Genomic DNA, 15538 nt, shown 5'->3' on the forward strand with positions numbered 1-15538 from the left:
TGGCCCTATGTTCCACATGTTGCTAGGAATGATCAGGCTAAACTATCACGTTTTATGTACGGGTTGCAGCGGACTGTTCATACTTTGGTAATGACCAGATCGCCTAATACGTATATTCAAGCAGTGGAAAAGGCGAAGAAAATTGAAGCAAGTTTGCTCCGAGGAGACCCACAGCCAGGTCCATCATCTGTTTCTTAGGGATCTGAGAGTAGTATGTCAATATCAGTGGATTTACCTCCATATCAGCCTGTACAGTCATGCCAACAACCCAAACAGCAGAGGTACAAGGCAAAAGGAAATCAATTCAAGAAGAAGTCTCAATCCAGCTCCTCCAGTTCAGGCAATGCACGAGGGGGAGGTTCTGTTGGGTCGTCTAGCACTGTGCATTGTGACTGATGTGGTGGTCGACATTTTAGTTCCCAATGTGTAGGAGTTCAGGGGACTTGTCATATTTGTGGTCAGATTGGACATTACGCCATTGTATGCCCTAATGCACAAAGACAGCAATTTCAGCCACAACAGTCTGGCCAGGTTCCACGAGGACCAGCTTTCAGGCCATATGCTCCTGCACAGTCATTTCAGATGTCCGGTTATCTACCACCTAGAGGTCCTCCTCAGCAACAATTACAGTGCCACAACAGACTCGAGTACATGCATTGACTCAGGATCAGGCTCAGGATGCACTAGGAGGAGTGATTGCAGGTATTTGCTATGTTTTTGATTATCCTACACGTATATTGATAGACACAAGAGCATCTCATTCATTTTTATCTGCTGCATTTGTTGATGAACATGAGATTGATACAATTCCGTTGTTGGATACTGTGTCTGTGGCTACTCATGCGGTTGTATAGTTGATGTCTCGCGAGATAGTTTTAAATTGTGTGATTAGATTTGACTATAATATTATGATAACTAATCTAATCAAGTTAGCTATGTCTGATTTCGACTGTATCCTCGGTATGAATATATTCACGAATTATCGACTACTGTGGATTGTTTCCATGGAGTTGTCAGATTTAGATCGTATTATGGCAGCAAATGGAACTTTTACGGGTATGATTCACAGTCTCGAATTTCATTAGTATCTGCAATGGAAATGCTCAGGTTGTTGTCAATCGGCAATGAAGGATTTTTTATCTATGCTCTTGATGCAACATGGGAAGAACGATTGAAAGTTTCAGACATTCCTGTTGTCAAGGATTTTCCAGATGTATTTCCTGATGAGATTCCAGGTTTTCCACCTCAAAGGGAAATAGATCTTAGTATTGAATTGATGCCAGATACGAATCCTATTTCTAGAGCACCATATCGTTTAGCTCCAATAGAGTTGAAAGAAATCAAGGAACAACTACAGGATTAATTGGAGAAAGGCTATATCAGACCCAGTATGTCACCTTTGGGAGCTCCAATATTGTTTGTAAAGAAGAAAGATGGAATGATGATAATGTGCGTCGATTATCGGCAGTTGAACCGGGCTACGGTGAAGAATAGGTATCCTCTACAACGTATTGACGACTTGTTTGATCAGTTGCAGGGTACTTCTATGTATTCCAAGATTGGTCTTTGTTCTGGATACCATCAGCTTAGAGTCCGAGAGGAAGATGTTCCTAAGACAGCATTTCGGACACGATATGGGCATTATGAATTCTTAGTTGTGCCTTTTGGTTTGACTAATGCACCTGCAGTTTTATGGATTTAATGAACCGTGTATTCCTATAATTCATCGATAGATTCGTTATTGTCTTTATTGATGATATCTTGATTTATTCTAAGTCAAAAACAGAACAAAAAGAGCATTTGAAATTAGTTCTCCAAACACTCAGAGAAGCGCAATTGTATGCAAAATTTTCTAAATGTGAGTTCTGGTTGGACAGAGTTTTATTTTTAGGCCATGTTATATCTGCACAAGGAGTATCTGTTGATCCTAGTAAAGTTGAAGCTGTTATCAATTGGCCTAGACCAACCAATGTGTCTGAGATTCGAAACTTTTTGGGATTAGCTGGGTACTATAGGCGTTTCATTGAAGGATTTTCTAGAATAGCCAGGCCTATGACACAGTTGACACATAAATATTGACGTTTGTATGGACTGCAGAACATGAGTCTAGTTTTCGGACTTTGAAAGAAAAGTTGACCACATCTCCAGTGCTAGCTTTGCCTTCAGGCTCAGATGGATTTGTTGTCTGTACAGATGCTTCTTTAAATGGACTAGGTTTTGTTTTGATGCAATATGGGCGAGTGATTGCATATGCATCTCGTCAGTTGAAGCCACATGAGACTCGATATCCAGTTCATGATTTGGAGTTAGCTGCCATTGTGTTTGCATTGAAGATATGGCGTCATTATCTGTACGGAGAACAATTTGTGATTTATTCTGATCAAAAGATTCTAAAGTATCTTTTCACACAGTCCGACTTGAATATGAGACAACGTCGATGGTTGGAATTACTTAAAGACTTTGATTGTGAGATTCAGTACCAGCCAGGGCTAATGAATCAAGTTGCAGATGCTTTGAGCAGAAAGGTTCAACCTAAAATGTTGGCATCTTTGACTATTTCAAAGGTTCATGAGCATTTGGGAACTTCGGGATGGACTTATCAGTCTAAGGGCGACTACTTTATAGTTTCATCTATTCAAGTTGAACCACATAATGTTTCTAAAATCAAAGCAGCGCAGAGAACTGATCCGCATGTTCATAGATTGAAAAAATTGACTTAGACAGGTCAATCAGACAAGTTCGGTGTTGCTTCATATGGATGTTTGCGCTATAATGGTAGACTTGTGGTTCCGAATTTAATAGACTTAAAAGAAGCTATACTTCGAGAAGCTCATTGTAGTCGACACAATGTTCATCCTGAAATCAGAAAGATGTATCATATCTAGAAATCTCATTACTGGTGGGAAGGTATGAAGAAAGATATTTCTGACTTTGTGGCTAGATGTTTGACGTGCCAACAGGTTAAAACTGAGAGAATGCGACCTGGTGGTATGTTACATAGTCTTGAAGTGCCACAGTGGAATTGGGAGAACATTGCTATGGATTTTGTGACACACCTACCACGTTCTAATCGTTGTTGTGATGCGATTTGGGTTGGATAGATTGTCTAAATCAGCCCATTTTATTCCTTATGATCGTACTTGTACTTATAAGAAAATAGCAAAAATGTACATCGATCATGTAGTGAGATTGCAAGGTGTGCCTGTAACAATAGTATCAGATCGTGATCCAGGTTTGCTTCGAAGTTTTGGGGTAGTTTGCAATCAGCATTAGGTTCAAATTTGGCAATGAGCACTGCATATCACCCACAAACAGATGGTCAGTCAGAGAGGACCATTCAGACACTCGAGGACATGTTGCAAGCAGTCGTGAAGGATTTTAGTTGTGGTTGGCGGGAATCATTGTCACTTGTTGAATTCTCTTAAAATAATAGCTTCCAAGTAACCATTGGAATGCACCATTTGAAGCCTTGTACGGTAGAAAGTGTAGATCTCCGATAGGCTGGGAAGATGTAGGAGAAAGACAGATGTCAATACCAGAATTTATACAAGAAATGAAAGAAAATGTTGAAATGATTAGGAAAAGAATGAAAGCAGCACAGGATCGTCAAGCCAGCTATGCTAATAAAAGGCGTAGGCCTTTGGCGATCAGGTTTTCTTGAAAGTATAACCGTTTCGTGGTACTATGAGATTTGGGCGCAAAGGGAAGCTAGCTCCGCGTTATATTGGTCCATATGCGATTGTTGAGAGGATTGACACGTTGGCTTATTGTTTAGACTTGCCGTAGAGTTTATCTGCGATACATGATGTGTTTCATGTATCTATGTTACGGAAGTACGAGCCAGATCCTTCTCACGTCTTGAGGACTGATGATGTGAAGTTGGATAGTTCCCTTAGCTATGTTGAGCATCTAGTGCAAATTCTTGATCGCAAAGAGAAGCAACTGAGGAATAAGACGATTCCACTGGTTATGGTGCAGTGGAGTAGACATGGGAGAGAAGAAGTTACATGGGAATTAGAGGCTAAGATGCGTCACGAATGGCCTCATTTGTTTGAAAATGTAATAAATTATTCTATGTATTCTGATTTCCCTATGTATTATCAGTGGTAAATGTTTATAAACCACTTTTGTATAAATACTGTGTATGCTATATTTCGAGGACGAAATCTTTTATTAGTAGGGGAGAATGTGAGAGCCCAACCCATTTGTAAGCCCAACCCATTTGTTTTTATTAATTAAGTAAATAATATAAAACAATTAAAAAAAAGAAAAGAAAAAGGATAAATGTTAAGCTCTTTCTCTCTCCCCGTATCCATCTACAACACCGAAATCTTCATTTTTCTTCTTTCAATTTCGAAGCTTTGACCTTCGATTCTAGTCGCTCCGATCGCCGAAAAATTAAATGAAATACATTTTCGGATAGCTCTCGTTGCAAGCTACGCATTGATACCCATTTTGCACGAAATCTCACGATACTTTTTGAACCCGTCGGAAACTGCCGCTCGTTTTCGCCGGAATTTGTGAGGAAACTCTCGGTTTAAGTTTCCTAGAGCTTTACTTCGAAGTCTTGAGGTATTTAGGGTTTCTAAATTTTGGGTATTTTGAATAATTCGAATTGCAACAATTGATATATGTTGTATTATTGATTGTAGGTGAATTATTGAGTCGATTCGAGGTATTTATCGAATTTTTCAGAATCTAGTTTGCTTAATTTCGGATTTTCAGATTTATAAGTTGAGATATTTCGACTTTTGAGCTGTACATGCGCTAGTCGGACACCGTTAAGATGTTGTGAATTGAAATTATAAGTTCTGGAAATTTAGTGTGAATTTTTGAATTACTTCGATAAATTCCTTGATTATTTCACTAAGATAGAAATTGATGTGCAATAAATAATTTTGCCACATGATTGGAGTTTCGAGAAATATTTAAGATATTTTGTTGTAAACTAAAGTCAGTTGAGGTACGTACGAACTGTTTTCATTACGACGTCTATTATGACGTGAGATGACGTTGAGTATTTTGTAATGATTTGTGGCGTGTTTTATGTGCTTCTGTGAATACGTGATTGCATTCATGCATTTATTTGAGTTGATACTATTAGTGCATAACATTTCGAGCCTTGACTCCTTTGATTGCTATTGATATTGATATTGATCTATCGAGTTGTTGCGTCATCGATGGAGCGGGTGGGTAGGATGAGCACTTCTGATGACTTGCATGAGGGCTGAGCGGGTAGCTCCCGTACCCTCGATGCTACGTGCATGGATGAGTGGCGACTTGATGTTACGTTGCTACGTTCCTGGTAAGGGTGGCCACTGTTACTGTTGTTGATGCGAATCATTTGGACTCCATTTGGTATCCTTTATCAGTTATTACCTTTCACGCATTGCATTACATTGCATTGCATCGCATTTTACTTGATTTTATTTCATGTCCCTTATATTTGTCGTAATATTATTGGTTTGTCGTACTGGGGCCCGACCCCTCGTTTCTTTTTATGTTGTGGTTGTTTTTGATGCCATATCAGGTTATCCAGGAGGATTTGATACGTCTGGTGGAGCGTCAGGTAGTGGTGCCCAGTCGTCGAGTCATGGTTGAGAGTTCACATATATAATATATACACTAAATTATGGAGTCATACATTTACCGAGAAGATGACACGTGTAGCTGTACTGTTATTTTTACGATGTTTTGAATTGATAGTTGTGTGAACGAGCCTTGCCGGCTCTACATGTGTTTAGTCCTGGCCAGTACGGCTATAGATTGTGAATTGATATTATGATTTTATTTCGAGTATATAAATATTATTTGTGATATTTTGATTTTTTTTGGGATGTTCTATTTACGAATAGGTCATGTCGAAATTTCTGTAGGCCCAAAATGAAAAATTTTAATCGCTTTCGCTGTTTACATTAATAAATCATGATTGTTTGGTCACTAAATATTAATCAGGAGCACGGACCTCCACAAATTTTATGGAAGATAAACCAGCAGAAGCTAAAGGAGAAATTTCGAAGATACAAAGAAAGATTCTATGAGAAACAAATTATCTTGAAAGTGTAAAGACTTTGGTTTTGTTGCATTTATGGGTTTGAACATTCTTGATAGATATTTTATGTTAATATTCATAAGAAAAAGATAATTATTTTTATGTTTAATTTCTTAAAAATATGTGGTTTGATATATGACTTTTTATATATAAAAAATTATATTATGGTACAATGAAATTATTTTTATAAACTCGATCACACTCGTACGCACACATATATACAAGGATTAAACTTATTTAACTTTTAAATAAAAATAATTTATTTACATTAATAAATTAATAAATACAAAATAAAGATGTTATTTATCCTATATTTAAAGGTACAAAGTACAACAAAACAATCTACAAAGAGTCGATGAAATTCTGTTAGCAATATGTGAGATTCTATTAGATTCAATAAAAATCTATCCACATAAGTCTATTTTTTTAAAAAAATTATTAAATTTCATGAATGAATGCACCTCATTTATTCCGGGACATAAATTTATCCATTATTCACTTAATTATTTCATACCCATAATTGCTATTTCGTTAGAAAAATGTGAGAGAAAATTTATCTACAAAAAGTCATTTATCCTAATCCCAACAGAATTATGCATTCAAAGCACATCAAATCTTTTCTGATTCATCCTAATCCATTTCATAATCATCCCATCCTCACTTCTTCTATATATATATATATATATACACACACACACACACACACACACACACACACACACACATATATTGTAGGATCACAAGATAAAGCCTTATATTAATTTCTTTTTGGTTTTTATTATACCTAAACAGTATAAAATAATTTTTTGAATATGAATAAAATATTGTGTTGTTTCTCTGTGTTGATTTTGGGTTTAGCGTTTGGAAATGTGTGTAAAGGTGATGAAGAAGGATTATTTCACCCTGCCCATACAGGCAGTGCCTGTACGGGAAAAGAACGGCCCGGATCACTCCACATGAGTGATCCGGGCCCACCACCATGTATTAAAAAAAAAAAAAATTGGCTCAAATTTTTCCGAGCCATTAGATCTACTCTGCAGGCAGTGCCCGCAGGGGTAGGGTCTACTTTACCGATGAAGAAATAGGGGTTTATGAGTTGAAAAAAGGTGATTTTTCAGTGAAAATCACCAACTACGGGGCCACTGTTCTATCTGTGATAGTGCCTGATCGGAATGGTGGGTAACATTTCTTATTTTACATTGAAGAATATTTAGTTTATATGGTTTCATTTAAAAACATCTTGTCTTATTAAATTTCTGGGATTTTTTTTTATTTTCAGGGAAACTTGACGATATTGTTCTTGGATTTGATTCAGTTGATGGATACAAGGTTAGTGTATCATGTATTTCAGGTGTAGACCACCTAGGAATTGAAATGATTGAGTATCCAAATGGACGATTTAGTATAATCGAAGCGTAGAACTTTAGATATTTTTCGTGTGATAAACCTCTCTCCATTCTCCACTAATAAAAAAATATTTTTAAATTTGCTTAAATGTTTGGGAAAAAACCTTCCATCTTCTGATTTTTCTTAGCCTGTAATTAATACTTGTTTTTTTTTATTATTATGCAATGCTGGTTTTGTTTTTTGCAGAATGATTCAACTTACTTTGGGGCTCTTGTTGGCCGTGTGGCTAACCGGATCGGAGGTGCTCAGTTCACTTTAAATGGCAAACTCTACCAATTGCCTGCTAATGATCATGGAAACACACTTCACGGTAAGATAATTAATCATCTATAAATCTTGCATCTCTTTGAAAGAGTATATAAATGTTCCAGATTCGATTGAGATATATATACTTGTACTTATAGGCGGGACTAGAGGATTTAGCGATGTCGTGTGGACCGTGACCAAGCATGTGAAACATAGTCACCTTACGCTTACCTATGAGAGCAAGGATGGTGAACAAGGTAACGTTGCACCGATACCATCAATTATAATTTATCTTATAAGAATCATAGTTCCGTTTATCTCATAATATTTTCATGCTTCCAATGTGAAAACAGGATTCCCCGGAGATCTCTCCGTGATGGTGACCTACATGTTCATAGGAACAAACAAGCTTGGCATAAAGATGCAGGCCAAGCCCCTAATCAAAGCTACCCCAATCAATCTCGCATCCCACACTTACTGGAATCTCGCTGGCCACGACAGCGGCGACATACTTTCCCACACTATCAAGCTCTACGCCTCCAGCATAACCCCGGTGGATGACAAACTCATCCCCACCGGCGAAATCTCTCCTGTCAAAGGCACGCCTTACGACTTTCTACAACCCCGGACGATCGGGAGCAAGTTCAGCCAGCTGTCGGACGGGTACGACATCAACTATGCTCTGGATATGACCGGTGGAGGGAAGCATTTCAATAAGGCCGCCATGGTTTACGATAAAAAATCAGGGAGAAAAATGGAGCTGTGGACCGATAAGCCCGGAGTTCAGTTTTATACTAGTAACATGCTGCCGGATACCGTGGGCAAAAACCGAGCTGTGTACAAGAAATATGCGGCTTTTTGCCTGGAGACTCAAGGGTTCCCTGATTCTGTGAATCATCAGAACTTCCCCTCGCAGATTGTGAATCCAGGGGAGAAGTACAGGCATGTTATGGTTTATAGGTTTACTACACATTAGATAGAAATTTGAGTCATGGGACTCTGTTTTTATGTTCATTTTTGTTTTTCCAGTTGAGAAAGATATTTTTTATTTGTTAGTGATTTTGTTTTGGTATTGAAGACTCTTTTCTTTTATGAGTTAAAAAAAAGAGAGAGATTTCCATTTTATCTTTACTTGCGAATAATCGGGACTACAGGATAGCTGACTTGGTTGTGCTCCCAAATTCTGATCCTCCAAAAGCTCCTTCACTTGAGTTCTGTGGGTTTAGTTGATTCGTGTGGTTTGTAGAATACTGCGTATACTCAATATTTACCTATACATTAAAAGAGTAGTGATCACTAGTTCTCGTAAAAAATGAATTGTAGTGAATATCAACTCGTAGTAAGGAGTAAATCATGTGAAGATATATCGCGAAGTGTTTTCAAAGAATGAAAGGTCGGTGATGCTTAAATTTAGTATTTCTTGTATGTGATATAAAGCAAACTTAAATTTATTGTGTACACACATAAATGCTGCAAAACAACAAACTTATGGTCAAGAGAATTCATCCATCATCCCCAAATATCAACCAGAGTTGCCCACAGTTATATAACCACCATCAAAACAACGAAACCAATGCATTCCAGATGCAGCTAACACAAATTGAGTTGATTTTCAGTCGCTGTTTAAAGCTAAAACGAACAATCTCCATGGATATGACTCGTTCGTCGAAACTGTCTAAGCTGCTGTCTTCTTGAAATCGATCTTGTCAACCTTCACCTCTCCATCGATAAGCTCATAAACGTACACGACAACACGTAGACCATCAATATCCATGAGAACAAAGCTCGGGTTCACATCATAAGTGATGCTGCTGAAGGCGCCAGTTGCAGATCCCGGATTTATAACCACTCCTGCCTCATGCTTGTAAGCGGTGAACTGGTGTGTGTGGCCGGTTACGAGGATGTCTACATCCAGTTGCCTTTGGAGCATAGCCAATGAGTCGAGGTCCCCCCATGGAATAACCTTCAAGAAAATTTACATGAGAAATAAGCTTATAGTGTTTACCCTGCTTTACAGTGTTTTGTGTTATGATTCCAAGAAGCAGTGTTCTAAAAATCCCCGCCTAGGACCGCCTAGGCGGCGGGTGGTCCAAAACCGCCCAAATTTTAGGCTAGTCGAAACTTCTAGGCGCCACCATATTAATCCGCCGCCTAGTCGAAACTTCTAGGCGCCACCATATTAATCGGCCGCCTAGGCGGCGGCGGCGGTCCGGGCACCGCCTGGCGTGAAAAAATCCGCCTAGGCGGTTTACACTTAAAAAAAAACAAATTATGATATTCCTAATTATAGTATATATGCATATCACCGCCTAGCCGGATTTCTACTTTTAAAAAAAACCAAAATAATAACATTAATAAATAATAATTATACTTTAAAGAATAATATTGGAACTTCACGAAGAAGAATTTGTATCGGATGAAGAGGAGGAAGAAGCCATGGATTTTGAGTTTGAATCCGACACAGAAGAAGTATTGGAAAAATATGAAGATGAACTAGAAGAGTTAGATGTTTAAATTTAATATCAATATATTATGTTGGAAAAAATGTTGAACAAATTTAATTTTCATTGTACAACGGTTGTAGTAAAATAGTAAACTGATGTGGATGATTCATATATAAAAATTTATTAATATATATTTATTATTACAATTTTAAATTTTATAATAATATATATTTCATATACAAACATAATACTCATGAACCACTTAATGAATTTAAGCTTTTAAAAAAACCGTCTAGACAACCGCCTAGGCCCCGCCTAGTCGCCTACCGTTTTTTAGAACACTGCCAAGAAGATTATATCGGCATCAAGAATTTTGAACCCACTTCTTCAAAAAAACCGATGCTGATCTTAAATAGTTTTTAAATTGAGGATTTCAAGTATAGCATGCTAAAATACAGCTAAATTGGTACAAATTTGATTGAGTTTAGACTTTTAGCCTTGACATAAGAAGCTGATGAAAAGCAAAGGGTTTGGCCGTACTCTTAGTTTCAAAAGACCAATCGTCAATTTCTGTAGGTCCTTTGAGTGAAGTGGAGCATGTAACAACACAATAAAGGATGAGAACACACCTGATGACCATGGCAAACACCAAGCTTAAATTGACCAATGGTCAAGGTTTTATTCTCAGGATAACGTGGATCCTCATCATATTCTCCCCGAGTGATGTGTAAGTCTGGACAAACAGTTTTCAAGTAGTCATAAACCTCCTGCAAATAACAGTGATGTATGATGCATCTTCATATAATGTGAAAGTTACCCAAGGTCAATGCAGATTACATAGATAGCAGATTACGCAGATACAAACAATAGGAAAAACTGGTGAGATACAAAACTCTAAAAACAGACCAACTTAATATCCCAAGTCTGCACGAAAGCCGATAATGCTGCTGAACTGTGTCATAGATATTACTAACTTAACTCTCTTTTTAAGAGCTTGAGTGACCTACAAATTCTACTATTTGTCTTATGTATGATCTGTCCATTCAAATTTTCCCCATTTTCCATGTTCTCCTGAAAGCAGTATACATCAACAAACCCCACAACAGGCAAAACAGTCATACCATCATCCAATGTATTGCTTGCCCATTGAGACAAAGTAAATTTAAAAAAAATTCTAAAATCGTAACTCAAAAGATTATTGACACCGAATATGAGAACTTCAACTGCACAAAAATGTAATCTAAAACCACTCAAAAAGTGTTTTTAAGCAATAATTTCTGGTTCACAACAGACAAATATACAAATCAATCTCGGTTACTATACACAAAAATGCTAACTAGTTCTTCATTTAAAAGAGCAGGCTTCACTTTCAGTTCTACATTTATGAGCCAATTCTAGCATTATAGATTCTATACAAAAATATCAAGTAAAAGACAAACCAAAGAACACTACTCAGCATATATACCTATAGCAGTAGACACATAAAGTAAGCATAGATCACAATGAATCAAGAAAACTAATCAAGCCATCGCCGATATACTTACTTTGCTACATAAGTTGCCCGTGCAAATTATATGTTGGATCTTTCCTGGAACAAGCATGGATTTGAACTTTGCAGGCAGATCAAGAGCCCTGTGTGGTATGTGCAAATCACCCAATGCTAGTACAAGGACCATCTCTAGCTCTTTGAATTATCAAACTGCCTTAATCCTCCAAAAAAATTGCACAGCACAGAATCTGAAAAAGACCCAAAAACTAAAGCAGATACTTCATATAAAGAAAAGAAATCAACTTTCCACGTACTACAAACAACCCACGTCTCCCGTTCGAAAGACGTCCGGATTCCCATTTCCAAAAACACAGTTTTTTAATGAATCACAAGCTATTTCAATTGGTAAATGCAATTCACATGTACACGTAACCAGAAAATCCGAACCGACCAAACATGTGTAAATTACCAGTAGAGTAACAAAATCAAAACGATACATTTTGATAATTATTTCAAAGCATAACTGAGAATCTGAACTGCCCCAGAGAAAAAAACATATCCATCACGACAATATCAAGCAACAAAATCACGCACAACAATCTGCCAGATACTTGATGATCAGCACTCAACAACAGCTCAGACAACAATAAAAACCCAAATTCTAAACTTCCCATAGGAAGCGCAAAAAGATTCCAAAAAATTCAAGAAAATCAGGGATTTTCAAAGCTATTTTACTGCTTCTCATAGATGCGATCTAACCTGAAATTATCTTTTCGTGTATTACATATGAAATTGAACCCGCGGAAGACTCTTCAGCAGAATGGCGTTTGTTTTGAGGTCGTCTTCCTCGCAGAGACAAAAAAGCGTGGGGATGTGGGAAAAAGTGATATGTTGCACTTACAATTTATGAGTTGAAATCGCTATTCTATCGACAAAACTAGGCTTTGTTATAATGTGAAAATTAAACCCTTTGCAAATTATAATATAAAAATGGAGTAAATGGGATTGGGTCAATACGAGTCAAGTTATTTGGGAATAATTAAGAGTGATTCGAACAAGACTCGATTAAAGTTTTATCAAATCTAGCTCGAATATTTGATCGAGTCGAGCTCGATTTTTTTTGTACGTGTCTGTTCAAATAACCCACAAGCTATTCGATTATATATATATATATATATATATATATATATATATATAAATATTCGATTGAGTCGAGTTCAAGTAGTATGGTACGTGAGCTAGATTCGACTTGAGCTCGATTCAACTCGATTGCACCTCTAGATTGGATGATAAAATATGCATAGTAGTGTATGGATGACAAATCAATATACTTAGATAAAGTAATTATCCATTTCATCAATAATTTGTAGAACTTGAGTCAAATATTGAACAAACCAAAAATGAATAATCAATCAATACTTTATCTTCACATCAAACGTTAATAGTCCGCCATAAGCAATGGATGAATATGAAACATGGCGAAAGTCACCTTTTGTTTTAGTTTTTTTTCAATATCAAATACTAATATTATTAACAGTAAAATCGATAAAAATTAAAATTTATATCTATAAAGAATAATAATACCAACATTGAGAATAAGCTAAGTATTAACATAAATGATAATAAATAGATTATTAATGACTAATAATAATGATAATAATTAGAATACCTTAGTTTATTCTTCAAAAGAAAAAAAAAAACAAAAAAAGAATACCTTAGTTTAAGCCATTACCATTGAATTTCCAATAAATCTCATTCTAAATTCTCTCTATATTTGTTACATTATATTTTGGAAAATTACAAATTTGTTCATATTTATTTGTGATTTTGGTCTTTTATATTGTCGAATTTCAATTTTGATTCAAAATCTTTTAAGTTTTTTTTTTTTTTTTTTTTTTTTGCAATTCTAGTATTTTTTTATCGACATTGCTGATTCAGCATTGCACTTATTAGCGTAATATCGACTCCACATCAATGCACATCAGAAAAAAAATACTAACTGTTTTTTGTATAATGAGGGTGGAAATTTTTATCTAATCTAACTATCACCAACACACGAGTCTTGAGCTGGTCACCCTTGAAACTAAGTTGATGACTAACTTTGCAAACAAAATAAAGTTAACATATTAAAACTAAAATTTAACACATAATAATCAAATTAAAATTTTAAAAATATATATATCAAAAATACAATTTTTATTTCTATATTTCCAATCTATGTTGCCATAATTCGTTCAACAATGATATTATCGACGTTCATATTCTATTTATATGAAGTAAAAAATTATACTTAAATAATTTATAATATCTATTTTGCCATAATTCGTTCAACGATGATGTTATGGATGTTCATATTCTATTTATTTGAAATAAAAAATTATACTTGAATTTATAATATTTATACGTCCATTCAACAAGTGAACAAAAAAGAATAAAATATTGGCAACCATGGAACATACAATAGTCCAAATAAGCATAAGAATAAAATGCAAGCCATTAAATAATCTATACTTTTTTTTATTAATTACAATCAAATTTGCAAGAGTAACTAATTTTGATCCGTAATGAAGCCTTTAAATTAAATTTTATAAATATTCTCATGTATTTTTCCGACTAATGCTAAAAGTACAATCAATATATCGCACGAAGATATTTACAATAATTATAACGTGAGATTTTGCTATTATATCGTGAGATTTTTCTATTATGTCATGAGATTTTGTATTAAATTTATCGTGAGATTTTGATAAATAAAATTTTTGTAGTGATTCTTTTATGTTGTAAAAATTGTTGTACAAATTTGTTTATGCATATAACATTACTCTATTTTTGTAGAAAAAAACATATTACAAATTCAATTAAGCATTATTCTGCTTCTTATTCAATTTTCCTTCCAAATTAAACTACTACACCTCATTTTAACTTCTCACCCAAATTAAGACAACCACCTTCTCAAATCTCTACGCCTCGGATTTACGGTTAATTTTTCCGCATAAAACGTGTATAGTTTGTTAGAATAGGTGCTCAGCTAGCCAACTTGTGGCTTGAACTTTTATTGACTCTAATATGAAATGAATTTTTTAATAATATTTTACGATTTTATTCAATTATGACGTTATTCTTTATCTGTATACCCATGCACGTTGCATAGATAAAGTCCTTAAATATATAATAGGTATCATGAGGTTTACCTCTCAAGGATAAAGATCGTTTGATCTTGAGACTAACATATAATATGTAAAAGTCACGTTTTAATAGGAAGAGCATGGAGATGTCTATTCATAAATATTGGTAGTCATATGATGATGCACTGAACAACACCCCATAGGACTGTCCAATTGGTTCGAACTTATCTAGTGAATAGTCTACGGTTATGGTTGTACATCATTATTCTTTTGACCCATGATAATGTATGAGCTATACGTACTAGCATGTACTTTGATCCGTTTACCGACTCTATTGAGAGTAATCAAGTGGCAAGGTTCGGCGTAGTTTCGAAATACGTAGGAGCAAATACATTGTAGTCGGGGACTCACCATTTTCCTACTGGTGAAGATATCCTATATAATCTGATGAGTTGATAGTGCAAGGAGTCTTTGACCAAAGCAATAAATGTGCTTTAGGAAAAGGTGTTTTCCTAATTATACATACCATGTCACTATTAATACTCAAAGATTAATCACATCGTTATCGAATTCATATGCAACTTTTGTTATACCAATGGTTGCAGATTCAATAGGGATATATATGTTAAATATATCGTACTGTACGCTAACAATAACTTAAGGTTCTTGCAGATACTATCATCGATACCTAGGAGATCATGTGACGATACTATTAGACGCTTTTACTATGATCCGATGGGTAGACATGTCAAAACGGGCTGGCGGGACGGGCCAG

The 15538-nt window shown here is 35.6% G+C and overlaps 2 protein-coding genes and 1 long non-coding RNA gene across 5 annotated transcripts; 2 read left to right on the plus strand and 1 right to left on the minus strand.

The window, feature by feature from the left end:
• Nucleotides 1-4299: 4299 nt before the first annotated feature.
• LOC140803872 (uncharacterized) lies at nucleotides 4300-5959 on the plus strand. The gene is made up of 3 exons (XR_012111961.1): nucleotides 4300-4572; nucleotides 4653-4675; nucleotides 5531-5959. It is a non-coding gene; the product is annotated as an uncharacterized lncRNA (long non-coding RNA).
• Nucleotides 5960-6769: 810 nt separating this feature from the next.
• Nucleotides 6770-8828, plus strand: LOC140803873 (uncharacterized). The gene is made up of 6 exons (XM_073159726.1): nucleotides 6770-6933; nucleotides 7125-7227; nucleotides 7332-7381; nucleotides 7646-7769; nucleotides 7864-7962; nucleotides 8059-8828. The coding sequence occupies exons 1-6, from the start codon at nucleotides 6865-6867 to the stop codon at nucleotides 8679-8681; spliced, it is 1068 nt and encodes a 355-aa protein (XP_073015827.1). The 5' UTR covers nucleotides 6770-6864; the 3' UTR covers nucleotides 8682-8828.
• Nucleotides 8829-9135: 307 nt separating this feature from the next.
• Nucleotides 9136-12557, minus strand: LOC140803238 (vacuolar protein sorting-associated protein 29). Of its 3 annotated transcripts, none has more exons than XM_073158997.1 (4): nucleotides 12398-12557; nucleotides 11694-11886; nucleotides 10779-10916; nucleotides 9136-9668 (listed from the first exon to the last, which is right to left on the minus strand). In XM_073158997.1, exons 2-4 carry the CDS (start codon nucleotides 11823-11825, stop codon nucleotides 9381-9383), a joined length of 558 nt encoding a protein of 185 aa, XP_073015098.1. In that variant the 5' UTR covers nucleotides 11826-11886; nucleotides 12398-12557; the 3' UTR covers nucleotides 9136-9380. The 3 variants fall into 3 exon arrangements, with proteins under 3 accessions (XP_073015098.1, XP_073015100.1, XP_073015099.1); XM_073158999.1 differs by having other exon boundaries at nucleotides 11694-11859; nucleotides 12398-12551; XM_073158998.1 differs by having other exon boundaries at nucleotides 11694-11904; nucleotides 12398-12545.
• Between the last annotated feature and the right edge of the window lie 2981 nt (nucleotides 12558-15538).

The sequence above is a fragment of the Primulina eburnea genome, chromosome 10, assembly GCF_022965805.1.
Source record: "Primulina eburnea isolate SZY01 chromosome 10, ASM2296580v1, whole genome shotgun sequence".
Classification (NCBI taxonomy): Eukaryota; Viridiplantae; Streptophyta; class Magnoliopsida; order Lamiales; family Gesneriaceae; genus Primulina; species Primulina eburnea.

What these genes read in the sequence shown, in the direction of transcription:
- LOC140803873 (XM_073159726.1), top strand. Translation starts at nt 6,865, where the DNA reads ATGAATAAAATATTGTGTTGTTTCTCTGTGTTGATTTTGGGTTTAGCG. An exon ending in TTGGAAATGTGTGTAAAGGT is followed by an intron (nt 6,934 to 7,124) that starts GATGAAGAAGGA and finishes GTCTACTTTACC; the next exon opens with GATGAAGAAATAGGGGTTTA. An exon ending in ATTCAGTTGATGGATACAAG is followed by an intron (nt 7,382 to 7,645) that starts GTTAGTGTATCA and finishes TGTTTTTTGCAG; the next exon opens with AATGATTCAACTTACTTTGG.
- LOC140803238 (XM_073158997.1), bottom strand. Translation starts at nt 11,825, where the DNA reads ATGGTCCTTGTACTAGCATTGGGTGATTTGCACATACCACACAGGGCT. An exon ending in CGGGCAACTTATGTAGCAAA is followed by an intron (nt 10,917 to 11,693) that starts GTAAGTATATCG and finishes TGTTATTTGCAG; the next exon opens with GAGGTTTATGACTACTTGAA. An exon ending in GTGTTTGCCATGGTCATCAG is followed by an intron (nt 9,669 to 10,778) that starts GTGTGTTCTCAT and finishes ATTTTCTTGAAG; the next exon opens with GTTATTCCATGGGGGGACCT.